The sequence below is a fragment of the Saimiri boliviensis genome, chromosome 11, assembly GCF_048565385.1.
Source record: "Saimiri boliviensis isolate mSaiBol1 chromosome 11, mSaiBol1.pri, whole genome shotgun sequence".
In the NCBI taxonomy this organism is placed as follows: Eukaryota; Metazoa; Chordata; class Mammalia; order Primates; family Cebidae; genus Saimiri; species Saimiri boliviensis.
In genome coordinates, this window is record NC_133459.1 from 103,292,883 (window position 1) to 103,315,237 (window position 22,355).

At 40.8% G+C, this 22,355-nt stretch overlaps 1 protein-coding gene across 2 annotated transcripts in view; it reads left to right on the forward strand.

The window, feature by feature from the left end:
• LOC101048237 (mitochondrial adenyl nucleotide antiporter SLC25A24) overlaps window positions 1-16,687 on the forward strand; it is a 51,983-nt gene extending 35,296 nt beyond the window's left edge. For both annotated transcript variants that reach the window (XM_074381318.1, XM_074381319.1), the window contains exons 7-10: window positions 3,580-3,687; window positions 7,696-7,863; window positions 12,164-12,314; window positions 14,691-16,687. In XM_074381318.1, the coding sequence (XP_074237419.1) occupies window positions 3,580-3,687; window positions 7,696-7,863; window positions 12,164-12,314; window positions 14,691-14,875 (612 nt within the window). In that variant the 3' untranslated portion in view covers window positions 14,876-16,687. The remainder of the gene's footprint in view (window positions 1-3,579; window positions 3,688-7,695; window positions 7,864-12,163; window positions 12,315-14,690) is intronic.
• The last annotated feature ends 5,668 nt before the right edge of the window (window positions 16,688-22,355 follow it).

Genomic DNA, 22,355 nt, shown 5'->3' on the forward strand with positions numbered 1-22,355 from the left:
CTCTATATCATTTGTCAGATTCTTACCTTGGACGTCACAAACGGGCATCTGTCCACCCAGGCTCCTTCCTGAGAACTCATTATAGTATTCTCATTTCGGCACACTAGCTTTCTTGGACGTCAAGAGAAAGCTGTCTACGCAGTGTGGTGTAGTAGTCTTCTTATGGGCTCTGGGCCTACGATAGCGTTTTCTCCCCTCCTGCTTCAAGGTCCATTCATCCCTTGGGGCTCTCTAAAAGCCGTCTTCCTATGAGAAGCATATCCTAAGCATCTCAACCAAAACCATTTCCTCCCCTGTCCAGGCTTCCTTGAGTGCTGAATTGCAGAATATCCCATTTTTCATTGGATAATCCCAGTTCATTCTAAATTACTTCAAAACATGCAGTATATATTCTCAAATTTCCCAGAGTATGTAGCTAGCTCACTTTTCGGTTCCGTTAGGTTTTGTTCACTGAATAGCTGGCACTTTAGGAAACTAAGAAAAGGATCTTTTCAGCCTGGCACATAGCTCTGTCAAACACATCATCAGTTTGGTAAAGCTGTGTTCTATGTGGGTTGTCATTACCATAGCAGTGTCATGGTATCGTTGACAGGGTAGTAGTGTGGGGTAGTGTTCTTGGGGTTTCAGCTGCCATCTCTGTACTGACTGCCTTCCACTCCAACATCTTTCTCTTTATTGCAGCACTGTAGATCCACCTGCGTAATGCGTGTGTCGGCATCTCTGCTTGCATGTCCCAGGAGTGCCTCCCACTCAACATGTCCACCGTGCACAGTCATCTTTCTGCTAGTCCCTGTCTCCTGACCCTGCTCCAGCAACACACACACACACAGACACACACACACACACAGACACACACACACACACACACACACACACACACACACACACGCACCCTTCCTCTTTCTATATGTTATATGGTAGGAATGTCCTTTAGTACCTTACTCAGGAGTTAGTTCCTCCGGAAAGCCTTCTGTTCTAATTTCCTTTTCTTACAGCACTTTCACAAGGAATTCTGACATTCTCCGTACTTATCTCCTTTGTGAGACTGTGAGCTTCCTTAGGCAGTAGCTACTTGTATTCCTAGCACCTTGCCCAGTGCCAGGAAATCCCGATTAAGTGAATTTAAAAGACAGAACTGCCAGACTGGAATTTTAACTCAAGCTTGCCTCAATCTCGAGCCATTAAGATGAAGTGGGAGCCAGGCGTGGTGGCTCACACCTCTAATCCCAGCACTTTGGGAGGTAGATCACTTGAGCCCAGGAGTTCGAGACCAGCCTGGGCAACATAGCAAAACCCCATTTCTACAAAATATATAAAAATTAGTTGGACATGGGGGTGTGTGCCTATACTAGGGAGGCTGAGGTGGGAGGATCACTTGAGCTTGAGAGGCAAAAGTTTCAGTGAGCTGAGGTCACACCATTGCACTCTAGGCTGCATGACAGAGTGAGACCCTGTCTAAAAAAAAGAAAGAAAAGAAAGGGGAAGATAAGGACTGGAGATAGAAGGAGGAGCATGTGGAAAAAAACGTAGACACAGGAAGGCATCACTCACTGAAGAGACTGAAAGTGGTTCTCTATGCCTCAGCAGTGGTGGAGTGTGTTTCAGGAAAGGTAATGATGAAAGACAAGCAGGGGCCAAATGTAATAGGAGTTTGGATTTATATGGTAGGGGCTATTGTAGCATCTTATATAGGGAAGTGAAATGAGTATATTCACATTTAAGGAATATCAACCTGAAAAAGGAATGGAGACATTGTTGGGGGGAGAGTGAGGCTAGACTAGAGGCAGGGAGAATATTTAAATAATTCAGGTAAGAAATGATGAACATCAGTGTAAGTTGATGTCTTTAAGGAATAGAGAAGGGAATGAACTGAGAAATATTTGGGGAATTGAATCAACAGAACTCACTGACTGGAGGTGAGAAAGAGAGGAGTCAAAGATGACATCTAGTTTCTTACTGGAGTGACTGTGTACATAGAGAATACAATATCAGATGAGTTTGAGATGTATGGGACACGTACCGGGAACTGTCCAGTAAGCAACTGGATATATCAGCTAGCAATTAAAAGAGAGAGATCTTTGACAGAGAGGTTGTTCCTGAGTTGAGCCATTGGAATGGGCAGGATCACTTGAGAAGAGCTTATAAATAAGAAGAATTCTAGGAATAAGTCCAAAGGGAGAGGTGAAAGAAGAAACTTGCAAAGGAGACTGAGAAGATATAGCTTAAGGGATGGGAAGAAATCCAGAGAGAGGGATGGCCTAGGAGTCAGTGGAAGAAAACAGTTTCATGGGGGTCAGTGCTACTGGGTAGTGAATATAATAAGAGTATCTTTTAAGATTTCTCAACACAGAGGGGTGGGGAGTTGGGGAAGGATAACATGTGGAGAAATGCCAGATATAGGTGATGGGGAGGAAGGCAGCAAACCACATTGCCGTGTATGTACTTATGCAACAATCTCGCATGTTCTTCACATGTACCCCCAAACCTAAAATGCAATAAAATATATATTTAAAGAAAAAAAAGGTTAAATACTGAAAAGGAAAAAAAAAAAGATTTCTCAACACAGAGATAGATAAGCTTAGTATAAATGCTTCCGTGAAGTAATGAAATGAGAAGCCATACTGAAATGAGCTTAAAGTGAATGGGAGGTGATGAAACTTGGAAAGTGGAGACGCATTTTTAGGGAGTTTGACTGTGAAGGGACAGAAACTAAAAGAGGGAGAGGGTGACAGATAAGAAGGATGTTGGGTGGAGGGAGGATTTGTTTTTTGGGTTTTGTTTGTTTATTTGTTTGTTTGTTTTTGAGATGGAATCTCACTCTGTTACCCAGGCTGGAGTGCAGTGGTGCAATCTTGGCTCACTGCAATCTCTGCCTCCCAGGTTCAAGTGATTCTTCTGCCTCAGCCTCCTGAGTAGTTGGGATTACGGGCGCACACCACCACACCCGGCTAATTTTTGTATTTTTAGTAGAGCCGGGGTTTCGCCATATTAGTCAGGCTGGTCTCAAACTCCTGACTTCAAGTGGTCCACCTGCTTCACCCTCCCAAAGTGCTGGGATTACAGGAGTGAGCCACCTTGCCCAGACTGGAGGGAGGCTTTTGATTGGACTTTAATGTATCTATTGCTGAAGGAAGCATGCCAATCCAAATAAAGAAGTTGAAAACATAGGTAAGAGAGGTTGATTAACCCAGCAGGTGTTCTGAGGGAGTTTGTGTGTAGGGAAAGGGAGTGGGAGTTGGAAAGGGGCTGGGGGAGATAGGTTCTATCCAGAGACTGTTAAAAGGACTAGCAGGGGTTCTCTTCCCACCTTGTAGACAGCCAGTGTGTGCTCACATGGCCTTTTCTTGGTGCACGTGAGAGGGGGGAGAGAGAGCAAGCTCTCTGGTGTCTGCTCTTATAAGAACACTGATCCTGGCATGAGTGCTCCATCCTGATGACCTCATAACCCCAATTACCTTCACAAGCCTCATTCCCTAATACCATCATGTGGGAGGTTGGGGCTTCAACATAGGAATCTGGTGGGGATGCAGCTCAGTCCATGGCAGGTAGTGATGTGCATTTTAAAACTTACTTATACAGTACAAGAAGTTACTTACTGAAGAAGGACACAAAGTTGGAACATTTGAGAGATTTATTTCTGGTTCCATGGCCGGAGCAACTGCACAGACTTTTATATATCCAATGGAGGTGAGTACCATTGTGAAATCTGACTGTGTGATGTTGTTTGTGTTGGTTGTCTATTGCTGTGTAACAAGTTATCCCGAAATTCACAGTTTAAGACAAGCATTTATCATTGGGCAGTTTCTATGGGTCAGGAATCTGGGAGAAGCTTAGCTGGATGTCTCTGGCTCAGGATTTTTCACAGCCCACAGTCAAGGTGGCAGTCAGTGCTGCAGTCACTCCGAGGTTTGAGTGGGGAAGGATTTCAAGCTCACTCATGTGGTTACTGCCAGGTCTCACTGGGTATTGGCTGGAAACATCATTTCCTTAGCACATGAGTCTTTCTGTAGGCTGCCTGAGTAACCTCAAAACATAGTAGCTGGCTTCCCTATAGTTACTGCTCCAACAGAAAGAGAGAGAGAGTACCCAAGACGAAAGCTGATCTATTTTGCCTTTTCTGCTGTATTCCACTGGTCACATAGACCAACCCTGACAGAGGATGGTAGGGGACTGCTTAATGGTGTGAATACCAGAAGACAAGTATCATTGGGGAGGCTGGATGCCACTGTGTTTGTGAGAATTGTGATTCTCATTCCTTTCCGAAGAGTTTATGTACCATAAATTTCATAATGGAATCTCAGGATTTGATTATATGGTTAACCTAACTAGACATCCTTTCATTAGTACTTAAGTTGGCAAACTGGCAAACTAGAGACCTACAGACTGTACGGCCCTTGAGTTAAGAATGGTTTTTACATTTTTAAAAAGTGGGCAACGCAGGAGAAAGCCGGAAAAGATCTAAAATCAACACCCTAACATCACAATTAAAAGAACTAGAGAAGCAACAGCAAACGAATTCAAAAGCTAGCAGAAGACAAGACATAACTAAGATCAGAGAAGAACTGAAGGAGATAGAGACACGAAAAAGCCTTCAAAAAATCAATGAACCCAGGAGCTGGTTTTTTGAAAAGATTAACAAAATAGCTAGACTGCTAGCCAGATTAATAAAAAAGAAAAGAGAGAATAATAAAATAGACACAATAAAGAATGATAAAGGGAATATCACCACTGATGCCACAGAAATACGAACTACCATCAGATAATACTATGAATACCTCGACACAAACTAGAAAATCTAGAAGAGGCGGAGTCAAGATGGCCGAATAGACACAAATCCGGTACACAACACCCAGTGAGAGAGACACAGAAATCGAGAGATCTCCTAGCTCCAACTGAGGTACCTGGTGCATTTTAATGGGTCTGGTCGGATGGTGAGCAAAGCCCAGGCAGGGCAGACTGAGGCAGGGAGGGGTGCTGCTTCACCCAGAAAGTGCATCTGACTGGTGAGTCAGAGGCTTTCTCTCTGGCACTGTGGTCCAGTTACAGCACTTACCCCAAAGCCTCAGCAATACACAGAATAGGGGATCTTTGCCAGTCAAGCGCTGGGAATTACAAGCGCAGAGTGGAATAATAATCCAGGACGGTGTCCCTGATTGGTGCACAGATCTAAGCAAATGCATAAGCCCATAAGCCGGCCAGGGGAGCCTGCAGACTGAGCTATTGCTCCCTCTCCCTGCCTGGAGAGAGCGGGAGTTGAAAGCCAGAAGACAGACGGTGGGACTGGGTGGGACTGGGTGGGTCCCTACCCACCCCGACAAACCCCAGAGGGCTGAAGCACTAACACTAGCAGGTTACACAGCCAGTGCCTCAGTCTGACCTGAACCCTGAATGATCCAGCCCTGTGGAGGAAAGACACAACCCACCATTGGCCATACTGCCCAAAGTAACTTATAGATTCAGTGCTATCCTTATCAAGCTACCATTGACTTTCTTCACAGAATTAGAAAAAACTACTTTAAATTTCATATGGAACCAAAAAAGAACCCACATGGCCAAGACAATCCTAAGCAAAAAGATCAAAGCTGGAGGCATCATGCTACCTGACTGCAAACTATACTACAAGGCTATGGGAACCAAAACAGCATGGTACTGGTACCAAAACAGAGATATAGACCAGTGGAACAGAACAGAGGCCTCAGAAATAACACCACACATCCACAATCATCTGATCTTTGACAAACCTGACAAAAACAAGCAATGGGGAAAGGATTCCCTATTTAATAAATTGTGTTGGGAAAACTGAATAACCATATGCAGAAGACTGAAACTGGACCCCTTCCTTACACCTTATACAAAAATTAACTCGAGATGAATTAAAGACTTACATATAAGACCTAAAACCATAAAAACCCTAGAAGAATACCTAGACATTACCATTCAGGACATGGGTGTGGCCAAAAACTTCATGACTAAAACACCAAAAGCAATGGCAACAAAAGCCAAAATTGACAATTGAGTTCCAGTTGAACTAAAGAGCTTCTGCACAGCAAAAGAAACTACCTTCAGAGTGAACAGGCAAGCTACAGGACGGGAGAAAAATTTTGCAATCTATTCATCTGACAAAGGGCTAATATCCAGAATCTATAAGAAACTTACACAAATTTTTTAAAAAAAACAGCCCCTCAAAAAGTGGGCAAAGGATAGGAACAGAAACTCCTAAAAAGAAGACATTTATGCAACTAACAAACATATGAAAAAGAGCTCATCGTCACTGGTCATTAGAGAAATGCAAATCACAACCAAGATGAGATACCATCTCACGCCAGTTAGAATGGTGACCATTAAAAAGAAAACAACAGATGCTGGAGAGGATGTGAAGAAATAGGAATGTTTTTACACTGTTGGTGGGAGCGTAAATTAGTTTAATCATTGTGGAAGACAGTGTGGAGATTCCTCAAGGATCCAGAACCAGAAATACTATTTGACACATTACAGGGCATATACCCAAAGGATTATAAATCATTCTGCTACAAAGACATATATACATGTGTGTTTATTGCAGCACTATTTACAATAGCAAAGAATTGGAACCAGTGCAAATGCCCAACAGTGACAGACTGGTTAAAGAAAATGTGGCACGTATACACCACGGAATACTATGCAGCCATAAAAAAGGATGAGTTCATGTCCTTTTTGGGACATGGATGAAGCTGGAAGCCATCATTCTCAGCAAACTAACACAGGAACAGAAAACCAAACACCACATGTTCTCACTCATAAGTGGGAGTTGAACAATGAGAACATGGTCAAGGGGCGGGGAGCATCACACACTGGGGCCTGTCGGGTGGTGGAGGTCAAGGAGAGGGATAGCATTAGGAGAAATAATGTAGATGACAGGTTGATTGGTGCAGCAAACCACCGTGGCACGTGTATACATATGCAACAAGCCTGCACATTCTGCACATGTATCCCAGAACTTGAAGTATAATAATAAAAAAAGTGGGCAAAAAGAAAAGGAAAATATACAACAAAGACCTAATATTTTAGGCTTGCAAAGGCAAATATTTTATTATTTGCTCTTTACAGAAAAAGTTTTCTAACCACTGCTTTACAGCAAAAATAGTATTGTAGATGTAGAATTTATTGATATAGAAGAGGTTTTTTTAGTAACTGATAAGACTTAAGCAAGATAAATACAACTTTCACCAATGTGTGGTATGCATGCTAATATAGCTTTCTTTGCAAGCATCTTAATATGATTGCTTATAGTACTCCACACACCTCTCAAAAAAAAAAAACCTCTTAATACCTATTCTTCCTTTTATATCCTCCGTATCAGTTAATAGTATCACCTTCCCAACTCTCCACTGCCCCATAGTGTGTTTGTACTACCATTTCCCTCACCTTCCAGACACAAGTGGTCACCAGTCATTTTTGTTAAGACATCAGTAGATTATCTTGCCTCCATTTTCTGGGTCACTTTCTTCATCAGATACTCCTTGCAGTAAACGGGTATCTGGCTATGGTCCTAGCCCCTCAATAGAGGTAATACGTGAGGGAGAATGTATCAACAAATTGTACAGTCAGTTGAGTGATGATATGTGCTAGGTATATGTTCTGTGTAAAATTACTTCATTTGAATTCCGTGATGATAGAGTTAATATGAATAATAATATTTTGTTATTTTATATCCAGGTTATGAAAACCAGGCTGGCTGTAGGCAAAACTGGGCAATACTCTGGAATATATGATTGTGCCAAGAAGATTTTGAAACATGAAGGCTTGGGAGCTTTTTACAAAGGTTATGTTCCCAATTTATTAGGTATCATACCTTATGCAGGCATAGATCTTGCTGTGTATGAGGTGAGTTCATAGCAGCCTTTTGAATCTGAAAATGCAGTTAAATAGCTCCTGTTAGAATTTGACTTTATGTGATGAAGTAGGTATACACCAAAAAACAGTTTGTGACCAGAAGTAAATTCAACGTGTTATTTGAATCTTTTCAAGTAACTGCAGTGTGAATATGCATCGGGTCACTTTTGTATTGGATTTCCTTGGGAATTGCTTTTGTTAATGAAGAGTAAACTCAAGGTTAGGTATAGTTATTTACCTTAAAAGGTGATTCTAGTGACTGTTTTCAGGGAAGACACAAGAAGCAAATAAGTTTCTTCGTTCTGGATTTGCAAAAACCAAGTAAGTAATGTGACTGACGTGAGCAATACAGTTAGTTACTCGTGTGAGTCATACAAGGAATAAAAGAACACAAATCTTGGATCAACCCTGCCATCTAAATCATTTAATAATTTATGAATCTTACAAACATGTGTTGAGCACACACTATGCAAACCAGTGGGTGAGACACTAGATCTAGGGATTCAAAGGACTCAGTGTGTGCCTTGAAGAAACTGAAGGTCTGGTGGGGGAGACAGACAAACAACTAAAAGCCAGTGTGGTTAGCTAGGCTGCCGTGGACATGAGCCAGGGCGCATGCTAGGATCGGACCCAAGCTGTGGCATCCAGGAAGCGGGGAATGTGTAATGAAAAGAAGACTTGACTTTTTGTTGAGGAGCTTTATTGAGATTTAGTTCATATTCCCTACATTTCACTCATTTGAAATGTATAAGCAAATGGTTCTTGGCTTCTTACATAATTTTTAAAATTATGATAAAATATAAAATTTGCCATTTTACTCACTTTTAAGTGTACAGTTCAGTGGCATTAATTATATTCTCAATATTGTGCAGCCCTCAACACTATTTCCAAATCCTTTTCCTCACTCCAAACAGAAACACCTTAACCTTTAAGCAACAATTTCCTAGCCTCCCTAACTCAAACCCTTGGTGACGTCTAATCTGCTTTGTGTCTCTAGGAATTTACCCATTCGAGGTATCTTATAAGTAGAAACATACAGAATTTTTCCTTTTGTGTCTGATTTGTTTCTCTTAGCACAATGTCTTTAAGGCTGGTTCATGTTGTAGCATGTATCAGAACTTCATTTCTTTTAATGGCTGAATCATATCCCATTGTATTTATACACTGTATTTTGTTTAGTCCTTCATCTGTTGAAGAACATTTGGATTGTTTCTACTTTTTGAATGTTGTGAATAATGCTACAGTGAACATTGGCATCTACATATCTGTTCAAGTCTACACCTTCAATTCCTTTGGGTATTTACCTCAGAATGGAATTGCTGAGCCATGTAGTCACTCTGGGTTTAGCTTTTAGGAACTATCAGACTGTTTTCCTTAGTGGCTGCACCATTTTACATTCTCATCAGCAACATACAAAGGTTCCAGTTTTTCCCTGTCCTTACTAACACTTAATTTCCTTTTTAAAAAAACTTATTTTTATTATAGCTATCCTCTTAGGTGTGAAGTGGTATCATGGTTTAGGACTTTACTTCTTGTGCTGAATTTTTTAAAAATTATGATTAAAAACACATAACAAAGTTTATGATTTTAACTATTTAAAAATATATAGTACAGTAGTGTTAACTGTTTGTGGTTTGTTGTGCAACAGATCTCTAGAACTTTTTTACCTTGCAAAACTTAAACTCATTAAACAACAGCTCCCAATTTCCCCTTCATCCCAGCACTGTGTAACCTACTTTCTCTATTATAAGTTTGACTACATTAAATAGCCCATATAAGTGAAATTGTGTGGTATTTCTGTTTCTGTGACTGGCTTATTTCACGTAACATAATTTCCTCAAGATTCATCCATGTGATAGCATGTGACAGGATTTTTTTTCGTTTTTAAGGCTGAATAATATTTCATTGGGTGTATATATATCACGTTTTCTTTATTCTTCTGTTGATGGACATTTAGTTGTTTTGATATCATGGCTATTGTGAATAGTGCTGCAGTGAACACGGTTATGCAAATATCTCTTCAATATACTGTTTTCAGTTCTCTTTGACATATACTCAGAAGTGGAATTTCTAGGTCAGATGGTAATTCTATTTTTACGTTTTTGAGAACCTCCTTGTCATTTTTCATGGTGAATAGACTTTCTTTTTTTTAACATTCCTATCAACGTACACCAAGATTCCGATTTCTCCACGTCCTCTCCAACGCTGTTGAATGGGGCAGTGAAGTCTCCTAGTATTACTGTGTTGCTGTTTTTTCTCCCTTCAATTCTGTTAATGTTTGCTTCATATATTTAAGAGCTTAATATTAGGGCCACGCATAGTTATAATTATTATGTCTTACTGGTAAAGTGACCTTTTTATCATTATATAATATCTATCTTTGTCTCCTGTGACAGTGTGTGTCTTAAAATCTATTTTTTTTCTGATATAAGTGTGGCCACCACTGTTTTCTTTGGGTTCCTGTTTTTATGAAATATCTTTTTGCATCCTTTCACTTTCAGCTTATTCGTGTCCTTAGATCCAAAGTGAGTCTCGTAGATAAGGGATAATGGATTCTGTATGTGTTATTCACTCAGCAATTTGTATTTTTTAATTGGAGGATTGAATCCATTTACATTGAAAGCCATTACTGACAAGGAAGGCGTTACTGTTGTCATTTGGCTAGCTGCCTTTCAGTTTCGTCCTGGGGCTTTTTTGTCTTTCCTTTTCTTCCTGGATTCTAATTTTTTTTTTTTTTGTAGTGACATGTTTTGATTCCCTTTTCATTTCCATTTGTGTGCATTCTATAGATGCTATCTTTGTGGTTACCACTGTAACTACATAAAACATACCAAAGTTAGAGCCATCTGTTTTAAACTGTTTACAACTTAACTTCAGTGGCATATAAAACTCTGTTCCTTTACGTCTTTCACCTCCCTACCAACTTTATGTCTTTTGACATTGCATATCCTTAACATAGATTTATAGTTACTTTTTATGCTTCTCTTCTTTAAATTCTGTTTAACTATTGTTTTTGGAATTTAGATTTTGAAGTTGTTTATATACCTTCATTACAATACTATAGAATTTTATAATATTCTAAATATTGACCTTTACCATGGAGCTTCCTGTTTTCATATGGTTTTGTGTTGCTATTTATCAACCTTTTGTTTCTCCTTTTAGCCTTTCTTGTAGGGCCGGTCCAGTGGTGACAAACCACATCAGCTTTTGTTTGTCGGGGACAGTCTTAATTTCTCCTTTGTTTCTGAAGGGCAGTTTAGCCCACACAGTATTTTTGTTTGGCGGTTTTTTTGAATTTCAAAACATGGAATATAATATTCCACTTCCTTCTAACCTGCAAGATTTTCATTGAGAAATGCACTTAATGGATTTTTTAATACATTGAGATAATTTTTTAATTCTATCCTGTAGGATTGAAAATTTTTAGTCTTTGTTTCTTTTTTTTTTTTTTTTTTTGAGGTGGAATCTTTGTTGCTCAGGCTGGAGTGCAGTGGCTCAATCTTGGCTCACTGCAATCTCTGCCTCCTGGGTTCAAGCAATTCTTCTGCCTCAGCTTCCCAAGTAGCTGGAATTGCAGGTGCACACCACCATGCCTGGCTAAATTTTTGTGTTTTAATAGAGACAGGGTTTCACCGTGTTGCCCAGGCTGGTCATGAACTCCTGAGCTCAGGCAGTCTGCCCGCCTTTGCCTCCCAAAGTCCTGGGATTACTAGTCATGTAACGTATTAACATGTATTTTATACTTAAAATATCTTACGTTTAAAAGTTGATTATCATATATATTTTATACAGGGATCTAGAGTAATAGGGAATAAAGCATGGCCTTTTGATCAGCATGCCTGATTCTGAGTCCTTCTTAAAAAACTCTGCTGAGACGAAGTTTCCTCATTTCTAAAACCAGAATAATAGATTTATGTCAGCGTTTTTGTAAGACCCAAATGAAATGTATGTAAAATGTAAAATGAGATACAGTTAGTAGAATTATTTCATTAATGCTCACCATGAGAGGTGTTCATGGTGTTAGATCCTGTGGCATTTGGTGTGCAGTTCACGTTTGTTTAGAAGAACGTGAGTAACTGGTGCAAACTTCATGTGTTCTGCTTCCTCAGTGGCCTCCTGCGTCTCCACTGAGCCACTGCTTCCTACAGTGCCTGTTGCTTCTGTGAACCTGCAGCCCCATCCTGCAGAAATGGAGCTTCTCATGAGGTTGAGAATAGCTGTGACAGTGTTTACATTGAGTGAAGTTGTAGAGTTCATTGTTTATTATTTTTCTTCTTTATTTATCTGGCAGCTCTTGAAGTCCTATTGGCTGGATAATTTTGCAAAAGACTCTGTAAACCCTGGAGTCATGGTGTTGCTGGGATGTGGTGCCTTATCCAGCACCTGTGGTCAGCTGGCCAGCTACCCACTGGCTTTGGTGAGAACTCGCATGCAGGCTCAAGGTGAGTTTTTGATGACAGAACCACACCAGTGAAAGTGCTGCGCCGGTACCGTATGTTCAGAACTCCAAGTTCTACTAAGATGGTATCGCTCAACCTTTTTTCATTATTGCATTCTTAAGGAATCTTTTCAGAAATTCTTTTTCTAAATGCTCCCTCATCATGAAATTTTAATGTGACAGAAGCATTGCATATATACTGTATACATACATAGGCCTTACACATGAACAGAGTAAGCCTTTTTTTTTTTGACTGTGTTACATGCACATTTTAAGAGATCGAGACCATCCTAGTCAACATGGTGAAACCCCGTCTCTACTAAAAATACAAAAAATTAACTGGGCATGGTGGCGCGTGCCTGTAATCCCAGCTACTCAGGAGGCTGAGGCAGGAGAATTGCCTGAACCCAGGAGGCGGAGGTTGCGGTGAGCCGAGATCGCGCCATTGCACTCCAGCCTGGGTAACAAGAGCGAAACTCCGTCTCAAAAAAAAAAGAGCATAAGCTTTGGTATCTGATGGATTTGGGTTCAGATCCTTGACTCAGACTTCTCGTGGTTTTTAATGGGAATGAAAATTGTGCAGCGTTGTAAGAATTACCAACAATATAAATAAAGCATCTGGCGTTTGTTAGATTCTTGGTAAATAGTGGCTGGAATCATTTTTTAGTGTTGCTTGGATTCTACGAGTTTTGAGCTGCGATTCCTCCTCACTGTGACTCTGTCTCCACTGTTGGCTTTGATCACACTGCACATCTATGTCCTGGTTGTTCTGCAGCCTATTGATAACTTTTACCATTTGCTGCCTTTTATTGCTGTGCCCACTCTACTAAAGTATGAATTCTAGTGCCTTTATTTTCTCTCTCCGCTTTCCCTGGTCAGTCTCATCCACTGTTGTTTTTTTAAATAGCACATCTTGGTCGTCTACAGCTCCATCCCCAGCCTCCCCAGGGCCACCCACAGCTCCCCCAACCAAGCAGTCATCATTAATTGGTGAATACTCCCTGAGCCATTGTCCCATTCTAGTCACTGCCAGATGCTGGGGGTAGAGCAGTCAGCAAGTCAGATGTGGCCCTGCCAGTGCAGAGAAGAGAAGACGTATCACCAGCCAGTAAACAACCTGGTTAAACCAACTCCCTATGTTAGGGGAGCACAGAGCGAGGGGCTGTAACCTGACTTGGGAGCTGCAGCATGTTGTCCCTGAAGCTGAGACTGGAAAGATGAATGGGAGTTAGCTGGGCACAGGACAGTGGAGCAGGAAAAGAAACCCTTCCAGCTGAGGGAAGACATTTGTGAAGACTCTGAGGTAGGCACCAAGGTGGAGTATTTGAGGAGCTAAGGGGCAGTCATGGCTGCAGAGGAAAACAAGGTAGTGAACTACATGTTTCTTGTGTATGCTCTCATTTCACCATCGTAACCATCTTGGGGCTGGGAATACTAATATTGTCCCCATTTTTAGGATGAGTAATGGGGCAGAGAGAGATTAACTCCCGCAAGATTATACCTGTGGTTAAATAGTGGGACTGTAATTCAGGTGCATGCAGTCTAAGTCCAACCCTCCTGTCTGCCAGCTGTGATCCAGACCTTTACATGACTGAAAGATTGTCATTTCTGATCTCAAAGTCTGATCATTTTACATCTGTTCAGACATCTTTGCAAACCTTTGGTGTCTTCAACGTAAATTCCAAAGTTCTTAGTGGGAATTTCAAAGCCTTGAATAATCTGGCCCCACTTTATTCACTCTCTGTGTCACAACCAGATACAACAATCAGCTGTGTCTCTGCAGCACATGGTGCTCCTCCCTTGTCTTGGTTGTGCCAGCGACACTGGATTTTGCTTCCTCTTCTTGCTTGTTGAGGTGATTTCCAAGGCCCGGGTCCCTATGCTTTTCCAAAGCTTCCCAGAGCTTCTTCCATACTCCCCTTACTTCCCAAGATTTAACTGTCAGTGCGTGGTGAGTAAGAAGGAGGCAGCAGCATTATACCAGCTTCAGAGGCAGGCAGACCATTGGATCTCAGCCCTAACATTTTCTGCTTAGGTTTTTTAGTACAAATTTCCCCATCTTTCTAAGCCTCCAATTGCTCACTTATAAAATTGATATAATATTTACCTTGCAGGAGTGGCACGGAAGGTAATTAACCCAGTATTTAGAACATAGCAATTAATATGTAACTGTAGTTACTATCATTATTATAGTTAGGACACTCACTGTTAGGTGCTGTATAAAGAGAATCGTAAAAGGGTATTTTCTTGGGCTCCTTGGAATACATTTTATTCTCTTATTGTATTCTAGAATATCATTCTGAAACATAATTGTTTATTGTAATAATAATGAAATATGCTTGAATATTAAATTAGCCTGGCCTCTTTTTTTATTTTTTAGCCATGTTAGAAGGTTCCCCACAGCTGAACATGGTGGGCCTCTTTCGACGAATCATTTCCAAAGAAGGAATACCAGGACTTTACAGAGGCATCACCCCAAACTTCATGAAGGTGCTCCCTGCTGTAGGCATCAGTTATGTGGTTTACGAAAATATGAAGCAAACTTTAGGAGTAACCCAGAAATGATGCTGCATTTTTTTTTTAGCTCTAGCATGATAATTGAAACTTTCAACAATCCCTAGAGTGACTTTTTCTCCTCGAATCGAAACAAGTCTATGGCCAAAGAAACTGTATTTCTTTCGCAAAAGGGAAGATGATAACAATGCAACTTTCGGCTCAATTATATGTACATAGAAATGTTAAAAATCATAGTTTTAATACGTTTTGAAAAGGCCACACAATTATACTTTGTCTGTTCTTAATAGTCCTTCTGCAAATCTCTGCCCTGAATCCGAAATCTGAAAATGTACTTGCTTAAACAAAATTTGTTTTGTGTGGTTAAGTTACAAATCATTAATCTTTATTTTGGGTGGTTCACGTTTATGCCAGTTCCTTTATATTTAAATGTCTTGTATATCTTTATAGATTTCTTTAAATTTCCTTGTCGAACCATTAATAGAAAATCATTACATTTAAAATACACCTTCCAGCAAAAGCATCCAAATAACTGTAGGGTTTATGTCCTTATTTTTCTTTCAGCTGAATAGGAATGAACACTGGTAGAATTTCTAAAGAGAAGTGATGAAATTATCTCTTTACTTCAGTGGGCACTTTTCTATTTTACATGTACCATTATTTGGTTCCTGGAGTTACACACTAATTTTCAATATATTACTGTTAAGTTGTTAACACAAGACAACTTAATTGAAAGATTCCTTTCTGCCATTGCTTTGAAAAGCAGCAGGAAACCAAATCCTTTGACTGCTAACGGCTTCTGAAGAGCATCTTTCTTCCTTTGTCTTTTGTTTCCTACTTTTTAAATCAGATTCCATTTTAATCAGGAAGACTTCTTGGGATCATTCTTAGTAACCTGAAATTTCTTCTTAAATTACATGAAGTGGGTTGATCATGAGTGAATGACGTGCTTATTTCTCCCTCGTTGTTGAATGTCTTTGAACCTGCTGTTCTCAATTTGGATAGCATACAGGTGAGAGATACGTACTAGTAGTATGTATTACTCATATACATTAGATACCTACATTTAAATGAAAGGCCCAATTTGTAAACATATACATTCATATTCTCTCCTGCTCCAAGTTTTAGGAACATGTTATGATATAGGAGACTGACTTTATAATAATGATAGCATTTTAAAATTTTTCTAAAGCCATTTTTGTAGTCAACTATCTTTTCTTATTTGTGTGATTAGAACTTAGAAAAATATTTACTAATTGTCACTTTTTAATTTAGTTCTTAAACTCATTTGACTTCAATAATTTCTGTTATAAATTGCCAGCATTTTAATGAAAATCTAATGACATAATAGGCATTTTTTGAACCTACCTCTTTTATTTTCTGAACCAAAGAGAAAGATGAACTAGTGTTTGTGAAGCATTTTCAAAAATGTAGTTTCTTTTATATTAGTTGTGTTTGATAAATGTCTCAGTATTTTTATAATATGATAAGCCTGGGATTCTATCTTAAGGGTTGTTTGTACTTCTGAATAATATATAAAATGACAATATTAAGGTACATGATCAGCTCTTTCTATTTTTATTCATAAAAATTATGGAAACGAATAATTTTGCTAACATTTTTGAAATTCCAAACTTCTGGAAAATATGAAAGTATTCATTGTTCATTATGAATTTAAATTGTTCCCTATTTAACATTTGTAAGGCATGAATGTGATTTGTCTGTACATCTTGTATCTTTTCCAAAAAATGATTCTGTATCTTTTGGAAAAAAAGCTGAGAGTTGAAGATAGTGTATATCTGGCATTACTGAATATTTACTTTTAATTTCTATCAAAAATATATATTGGTTTTTAAAGGAAAATGACTTGTTTTTCAACTTTTATTTTTTTAGAGAAAATTTTTAAGACTCAGTTTCCTAATTGTAAAAAATATATGAATAAAGCAAACATTGCGTCCCACAGCTTAGATAGCTTAGACCTTTGGCACCAGTTTGATGATGCTTTTTATGTTTGGCTCCATGTAGTCTTTCCAAATATTTTGGCCCTTCCTGAGCATCCTTAGCAGATATTGTTTGTATGATGCATTTTTGGCACAATAGGATATTTTTTATGATATCAGAATTCCACATTTACCAATTAGAGTTACAGCCCTGGGGTTCACAGTGCCAAGGGGGACCCAGAGCTGCAGGATTGGCCTGGCTCATCTTGCCATGGCATATAAGTTTGTCTTGAAATTGTAGGGAAAAAAAACTCTGAGTTCCCTGGTAAGTAATTTTTAAAAATTTTACAATATAGTTTACAAATGCAACATTTGATTTAAAAAATGAAACGTAAGACTGCAGAGAAATCCTGCATTTCAACTCCAGTACTTCCCAGACTTCAGAAATAACTTATCAATTGTTTCAGTAAGCTTCTCATTTACCTGGGTATCCAAAGGTAAGATGGCTGTAGCAGACATTGGCAGTTCCCTGCCCACACACCTGTCCCTGACTACAACTGCACAAGGCAACTCTGTGCAATTGCCAGCATCTGCTCCTCTGTTCGCAGGGACCCTTCATAAGAAAAATGCTGCCGGACTTGTTTCTTGCCTATTAGTCTTATCTCCTGGTCAAGAGAGTAAATTCATACAAACAGATTGTATTCTACAGTGTTTTGTCTTTGAGCTTGACATTAGCTGGCATCTGTAAAAGCGTGACATGGCTTCCTCATTCCCTAATAGAAACTTTGCCAGCCCTTTTGTTCTCATGGAACTTCCTTGTTTGAGAAGAGCACCAAAGGAGTAATAATATTGTGGGGGGAGCACAGTAATGATATGTGGGTCCCCCTTGGCACTGTGAACCCCAGGGCTGTAACTCTTAATTGGTAAATGTGGAATTCTGATATCATAAAAAATATCATATTGTGCCAAAAATGCATGATACAAACAGTATCTACTAAGGATGCTCAGGAAGGGCCAAAATATTTGGAAAGACTACAGTATATCTCCCTTGGCATATCCCCTCATTAGGAGACATGTGGAGTGGTCTGAAGTCATTCAGCCTACTCTCTGGGAGAGCACATCCTATAATGTTCTCTCAGCCCAGCCCCTTCCACTGCTCAGGTCCAAGCTGCCCAACTCAGACCACTGCTGCTCTCTGACCACAGTATAAACAAAGATGATTGTCAGTGGGCGTCAAAGTCCTATACTGAGGCACTCAGCCACAGCCACTAACCCCAGGCCACTTCAGCATTTATTCTACCAGCATTCACTCACGCATTTGTTCTTGCAATGAGCATTTGTTAGGCACCTGTTATGGCTTGGCTTTGTCCCCACCCAAATCTCTTCTTAAATTGTAACTCCCACAATTCCCACATATTGTTGGGGGAAGTGGTGGGAGGTGATTGCATTACAGGAGTGGGTCTTTCCTGAATTGTTTTCATGATAGTGAATGACTCTCATGAGATCTGATGGTTTTAAAAATGGGAGATTCCCTGCACAAGCTCTCTCTCTGTCTGCTGCCATCCATGTAAGACAACACTTGCTCCTCCTTGCCTTCTGCCATGATTGTGAGGCTTCCCCAGCCACATGGAAATGTAAGTCCAATTAAACCTTTTTCTTTTGTAAATTGCTCAGTCTTGGATATGTCTTTGTCAACAACATGAAAATGGACTAATGCAGTAAATTGGTACCAGTAGAGTGGGGCATTGCTGAAAAGATACCTGAAAATGGAAAAGTGACTTTGGAACTGGGAAACAGGCAGAGGTGGGAACAGATTGGAGGGCTCACAAGAAGACAGGAAAATATGGGAAAGTTTGGAACTTCCTAGAGACTTGTTGAATGGCTTTGCCCAAAATGCTGATAGTGATATGGGCAATAAAATCCAGGCGGAGGTGGTTTAGGATGGAGATGAGGAACTTTTTAGGAACTGGAGCAAAGGTGACTCTTGTTACATTTTAGCAAAGAGACTGGGGGCATTTTGCCTCAGCCCTAGAGATTTGTGAATCTTTGAACTTGAGACAGATGATTTAGGGTATCTAGCAGAAAAAATTTCTAAGCAGCAAAGCCTTCAAGAGGTGAATTGGGTGTTATTAAAGGCATTCAGTTTTATAAGGGAAGCAGAGCATAAACGTTTGGAAAATTTACAGCCTGTCTCTGTGACAGAAAAGACAAATTCATTTTCTGGGGAGAAATTCGAGCTGGTTGTAGAACTTTGCATAAGTAGCAAGGAGCCATTAATGTTAATCCCCAAAACCGTGGGGGAAATGTCTCCAGCTCATGTCAGAGACTTTCATAGCAGCCACTCCATCACAGGCCTGGAGGCCCAGGAGGAAAAAGTGATTTCATGGGCCAGGCCCAGGGTCCTAATGCTGTGAGCAGCCTAGGGACTTAGTGCCCTGTGTCCCAGCCATGGCTGTAAAGGGTCAATGTACATTTTAGGCTTCAGAGGGTGGAATTTCAACCCTTGGCACCTTCCCTGTGGTGTTGAGCCTGTGGGTGCAAAGAAGTCAAGAATTGAGATTTGGGAACCTTCACCTTGATTTCAAAAGATGTATGGAAATACCTGGGTGCCCAGCCAAGAGTTTGCTGCAGGGGTGAGGCCCTCATGGAAAACCTCTGCTAAGGCAGTGCAAAAGGGAAATGTGGGGTTGAAGCCCTCACACAGAGTCCCTACTGGGGCACTGCCCAGTGGAGCTGTGAAAAGAGGGCCACCATCCTCCAGACTCCAGAATGGTAGATCCACAGACAGCTTGCACCATGTGCCTGGAAAAGCTGCAGACACTCAACACCAGCCCTTGAAAGCAGCTGGGAGGAAGGCTCTACCCTGCAAAGCCCACAGGGGCAGAGCTGCCCAAGATCAAGGGAACCCACCTCTTGGATCAGTGTGACCTGAATGTGAGACATGGAGTCAAATGAGATCATTTTAGAACTTCTAAATTTGACTGCCCTGCTGGATTTCAGACTTGTATGGGCCCTTTGTTTTGGCCAGTTTCTCCCATGTGGAACACCTGTATTTACCCAGGACCTGTACCCCCACTGTGTCAATGCTTTTGATTTGAGAGGCTCATGGGTGGAAGGGACTTGCCTTGTCTCAGATGAGACTTTGGACTGTGGACTTTTGGGTTAATGATGAAAGGAGGTAAGACTTTGGGGGACTGTTGGAGGTGTGATTGGTTTTGAAATGTGAGGACATGAAATTTGGAGGGCCCAGGGTTGGAATGATATAGTTTGGCTGTTTCCCCACCCAAATCTCATCTTGAATTGTATCTCCCAGAATTCCCACATGTTGTGGGAAGGACCCATAGGGAGATAATTGAATCATAGGGGTGGGTCTTTCCTGTACTATCTCATACTAGTGAATAAGTCTCATAAGATCTGATGGGCTTGTCAGGGTTTTCAGCTTTTGAGTCTTCCTCGTTTTCTCTTGCCGCCACCATGTAAGAAGTGCCTTTCACCTTCGGCCATGATTCTGATGCCTCCTCTGCCATGTGGAACTGTAAGTCCAGTGAAACCTGCTTTTCCCTGTCTCAGGTATTTCTTTATCAGCAGCATGAAAAGGGACTAATAATACAGCACCCAGTGTGGGCTGAGGTCATAACATTGAATAAAAGACTCAGTACTTCTTATCTAATGGGGAGATACAGACACACTAAGTAAAATATGTAGTTTGTCAGATGGTGCTCAGTGCAGAAGGCAGAGCTGGGGCTGCGGCCAGGGCTGCAGTTTTACACAGATAGATAGAGAAGGCCTTACTGAGGAAGTGCTGTTTGGAGGTGGTGCAGGAATGCGCTATACTGAGTCTGGGAAGGGCATCAGGCAGCAGAGGGAAGCAGGTGCAGTGGCCACAGGAGGGGGGACCCTGAAGGAGGCCCATGTGGCTACAGGGGAGGAAGCCCAGAGAGATAGCAATCCAGGAAGCAGAGGGGACCCTGAGGGAGCCACATCATCAGACATTTCTCCATTTCTTGCTTTCTAGTGTTGCAAGAGCAGCAGTTTCTTGAGGGTGTTCCCTAAGTAAGATTCAAATGTCTCTCCTAGGGGAATGGTAGTGTCATTGGAAATGAGGGAAAATGCCCCAGTTTCTGGGAACTGCCATGTCCATCACAGGCAGAATAGTTTTCCCTACTGCTATCTGCACACATGGGCCCATTCCCCAGGTAGCATGTCTATTGGCTTCTCTCTGCCTCTCCTTCTCCAGGGAGAATTGTAATTTTTTAAAAGAGAATTAACTTAGAAACCTTAAAATCTTTCTAGGTATTTTCCAAGAATTACAGAAGATGTTAATCTAGCAAACTAACAAGGCTACAAGTCATTTCCTTCTCTGATTATCTTGTATCTGTGCAGGATTTGTTTCTTTGTTTTTAATTTACACAAGTTTTACAATGTTGGGAACAATCCTTTTATTTGATTTTTTGTTTTGTGTTCATTGATATTGTCCTGTTTTAAACTGATTTCTACAAAGTCAAGATAACCCTAACAAACAAGTGATTTGTATTTTGTTACTCCAGAAAGAGAGGCTGGTTTGTCCAGGGCTTTAAAAGCTTTCTAAAGTACCCTTCGAACCTAAGGTTACCACAGATTCCCGTTTTTCCCTAGTCAGTATGAGTTTACACTCATCTCATTCCACTGGTTCTACCACCAGGATAAAGTGGCCTGAATCACAGCACCTGTAATCAGTGCCTTCTGTAGCTGTGCGTCACCCAACCAGTCTTTGCCATATGGCAGGGGGTCACCACATCAATCTTAGTGCAGCATATGGGATGGTAAAAAAAAAAAAGTGTGGTATTTCCTTATTTTATTTAAATCAAGTTAAGTCCAGCTCCTTAAGCACTCAGTGTTGTGCCAGTGATCTGGGGTGCTGGCCCCTTTGGACACTGGCCACCGTCTACACCAGTCACTTGTGAGACACCCTTTGTTCCAGCCTGCGTGGTCCCTTGGTTCCAGCAGTTGTGCCTTGCTTGGAATGGGAGCAGTTGGGAAGACATGGAACATCTGTGTCTGGGGTCTGGCCTTTCTATTCTGAGAGGGTGAGGAGTGGAGTGTGAGGAGATCGACATCTCCCTTAGCCTTGGGACCCACTAACCTTTGTCTTCTTCCCAACCTCTTCGCTCTTAAAAGTATCCCTCTCCTCTTCCCTCTGAGGCTCTTGTCATCTTCTTTGCAGGTGGCTGTGGTGTTTGCAAAAGACAGAAAAGCCTTTGTTCAAAAGTGACTTCTGATTTCTACTTTTAAAAATTGCCAAGGGAAGGAAATGCTAAAGGCCTGACTCCTGCCCTGAAATCAGACAAAAGGGAAAATACAGGGAAGTAAATACGAATTAGCAGTTTGCTCTGTTACCTTGCTACAGGCTCTCAAATCCCGTCCTGTTTCCTGGTACTCTGTCTCAGGAGTAAGCCTTGTGCCTTACAGCAGTAGGCTCTGCACATAGAAGAACATTGTTGTTTTGTTTGTCTTAACATAAACAGATTATTATACCTATTGAATCTCCAAGTTTCCACAACTATATTGATATGTGGCAATGTAGTCTCACAACCAGACAGTTCAATAAACAG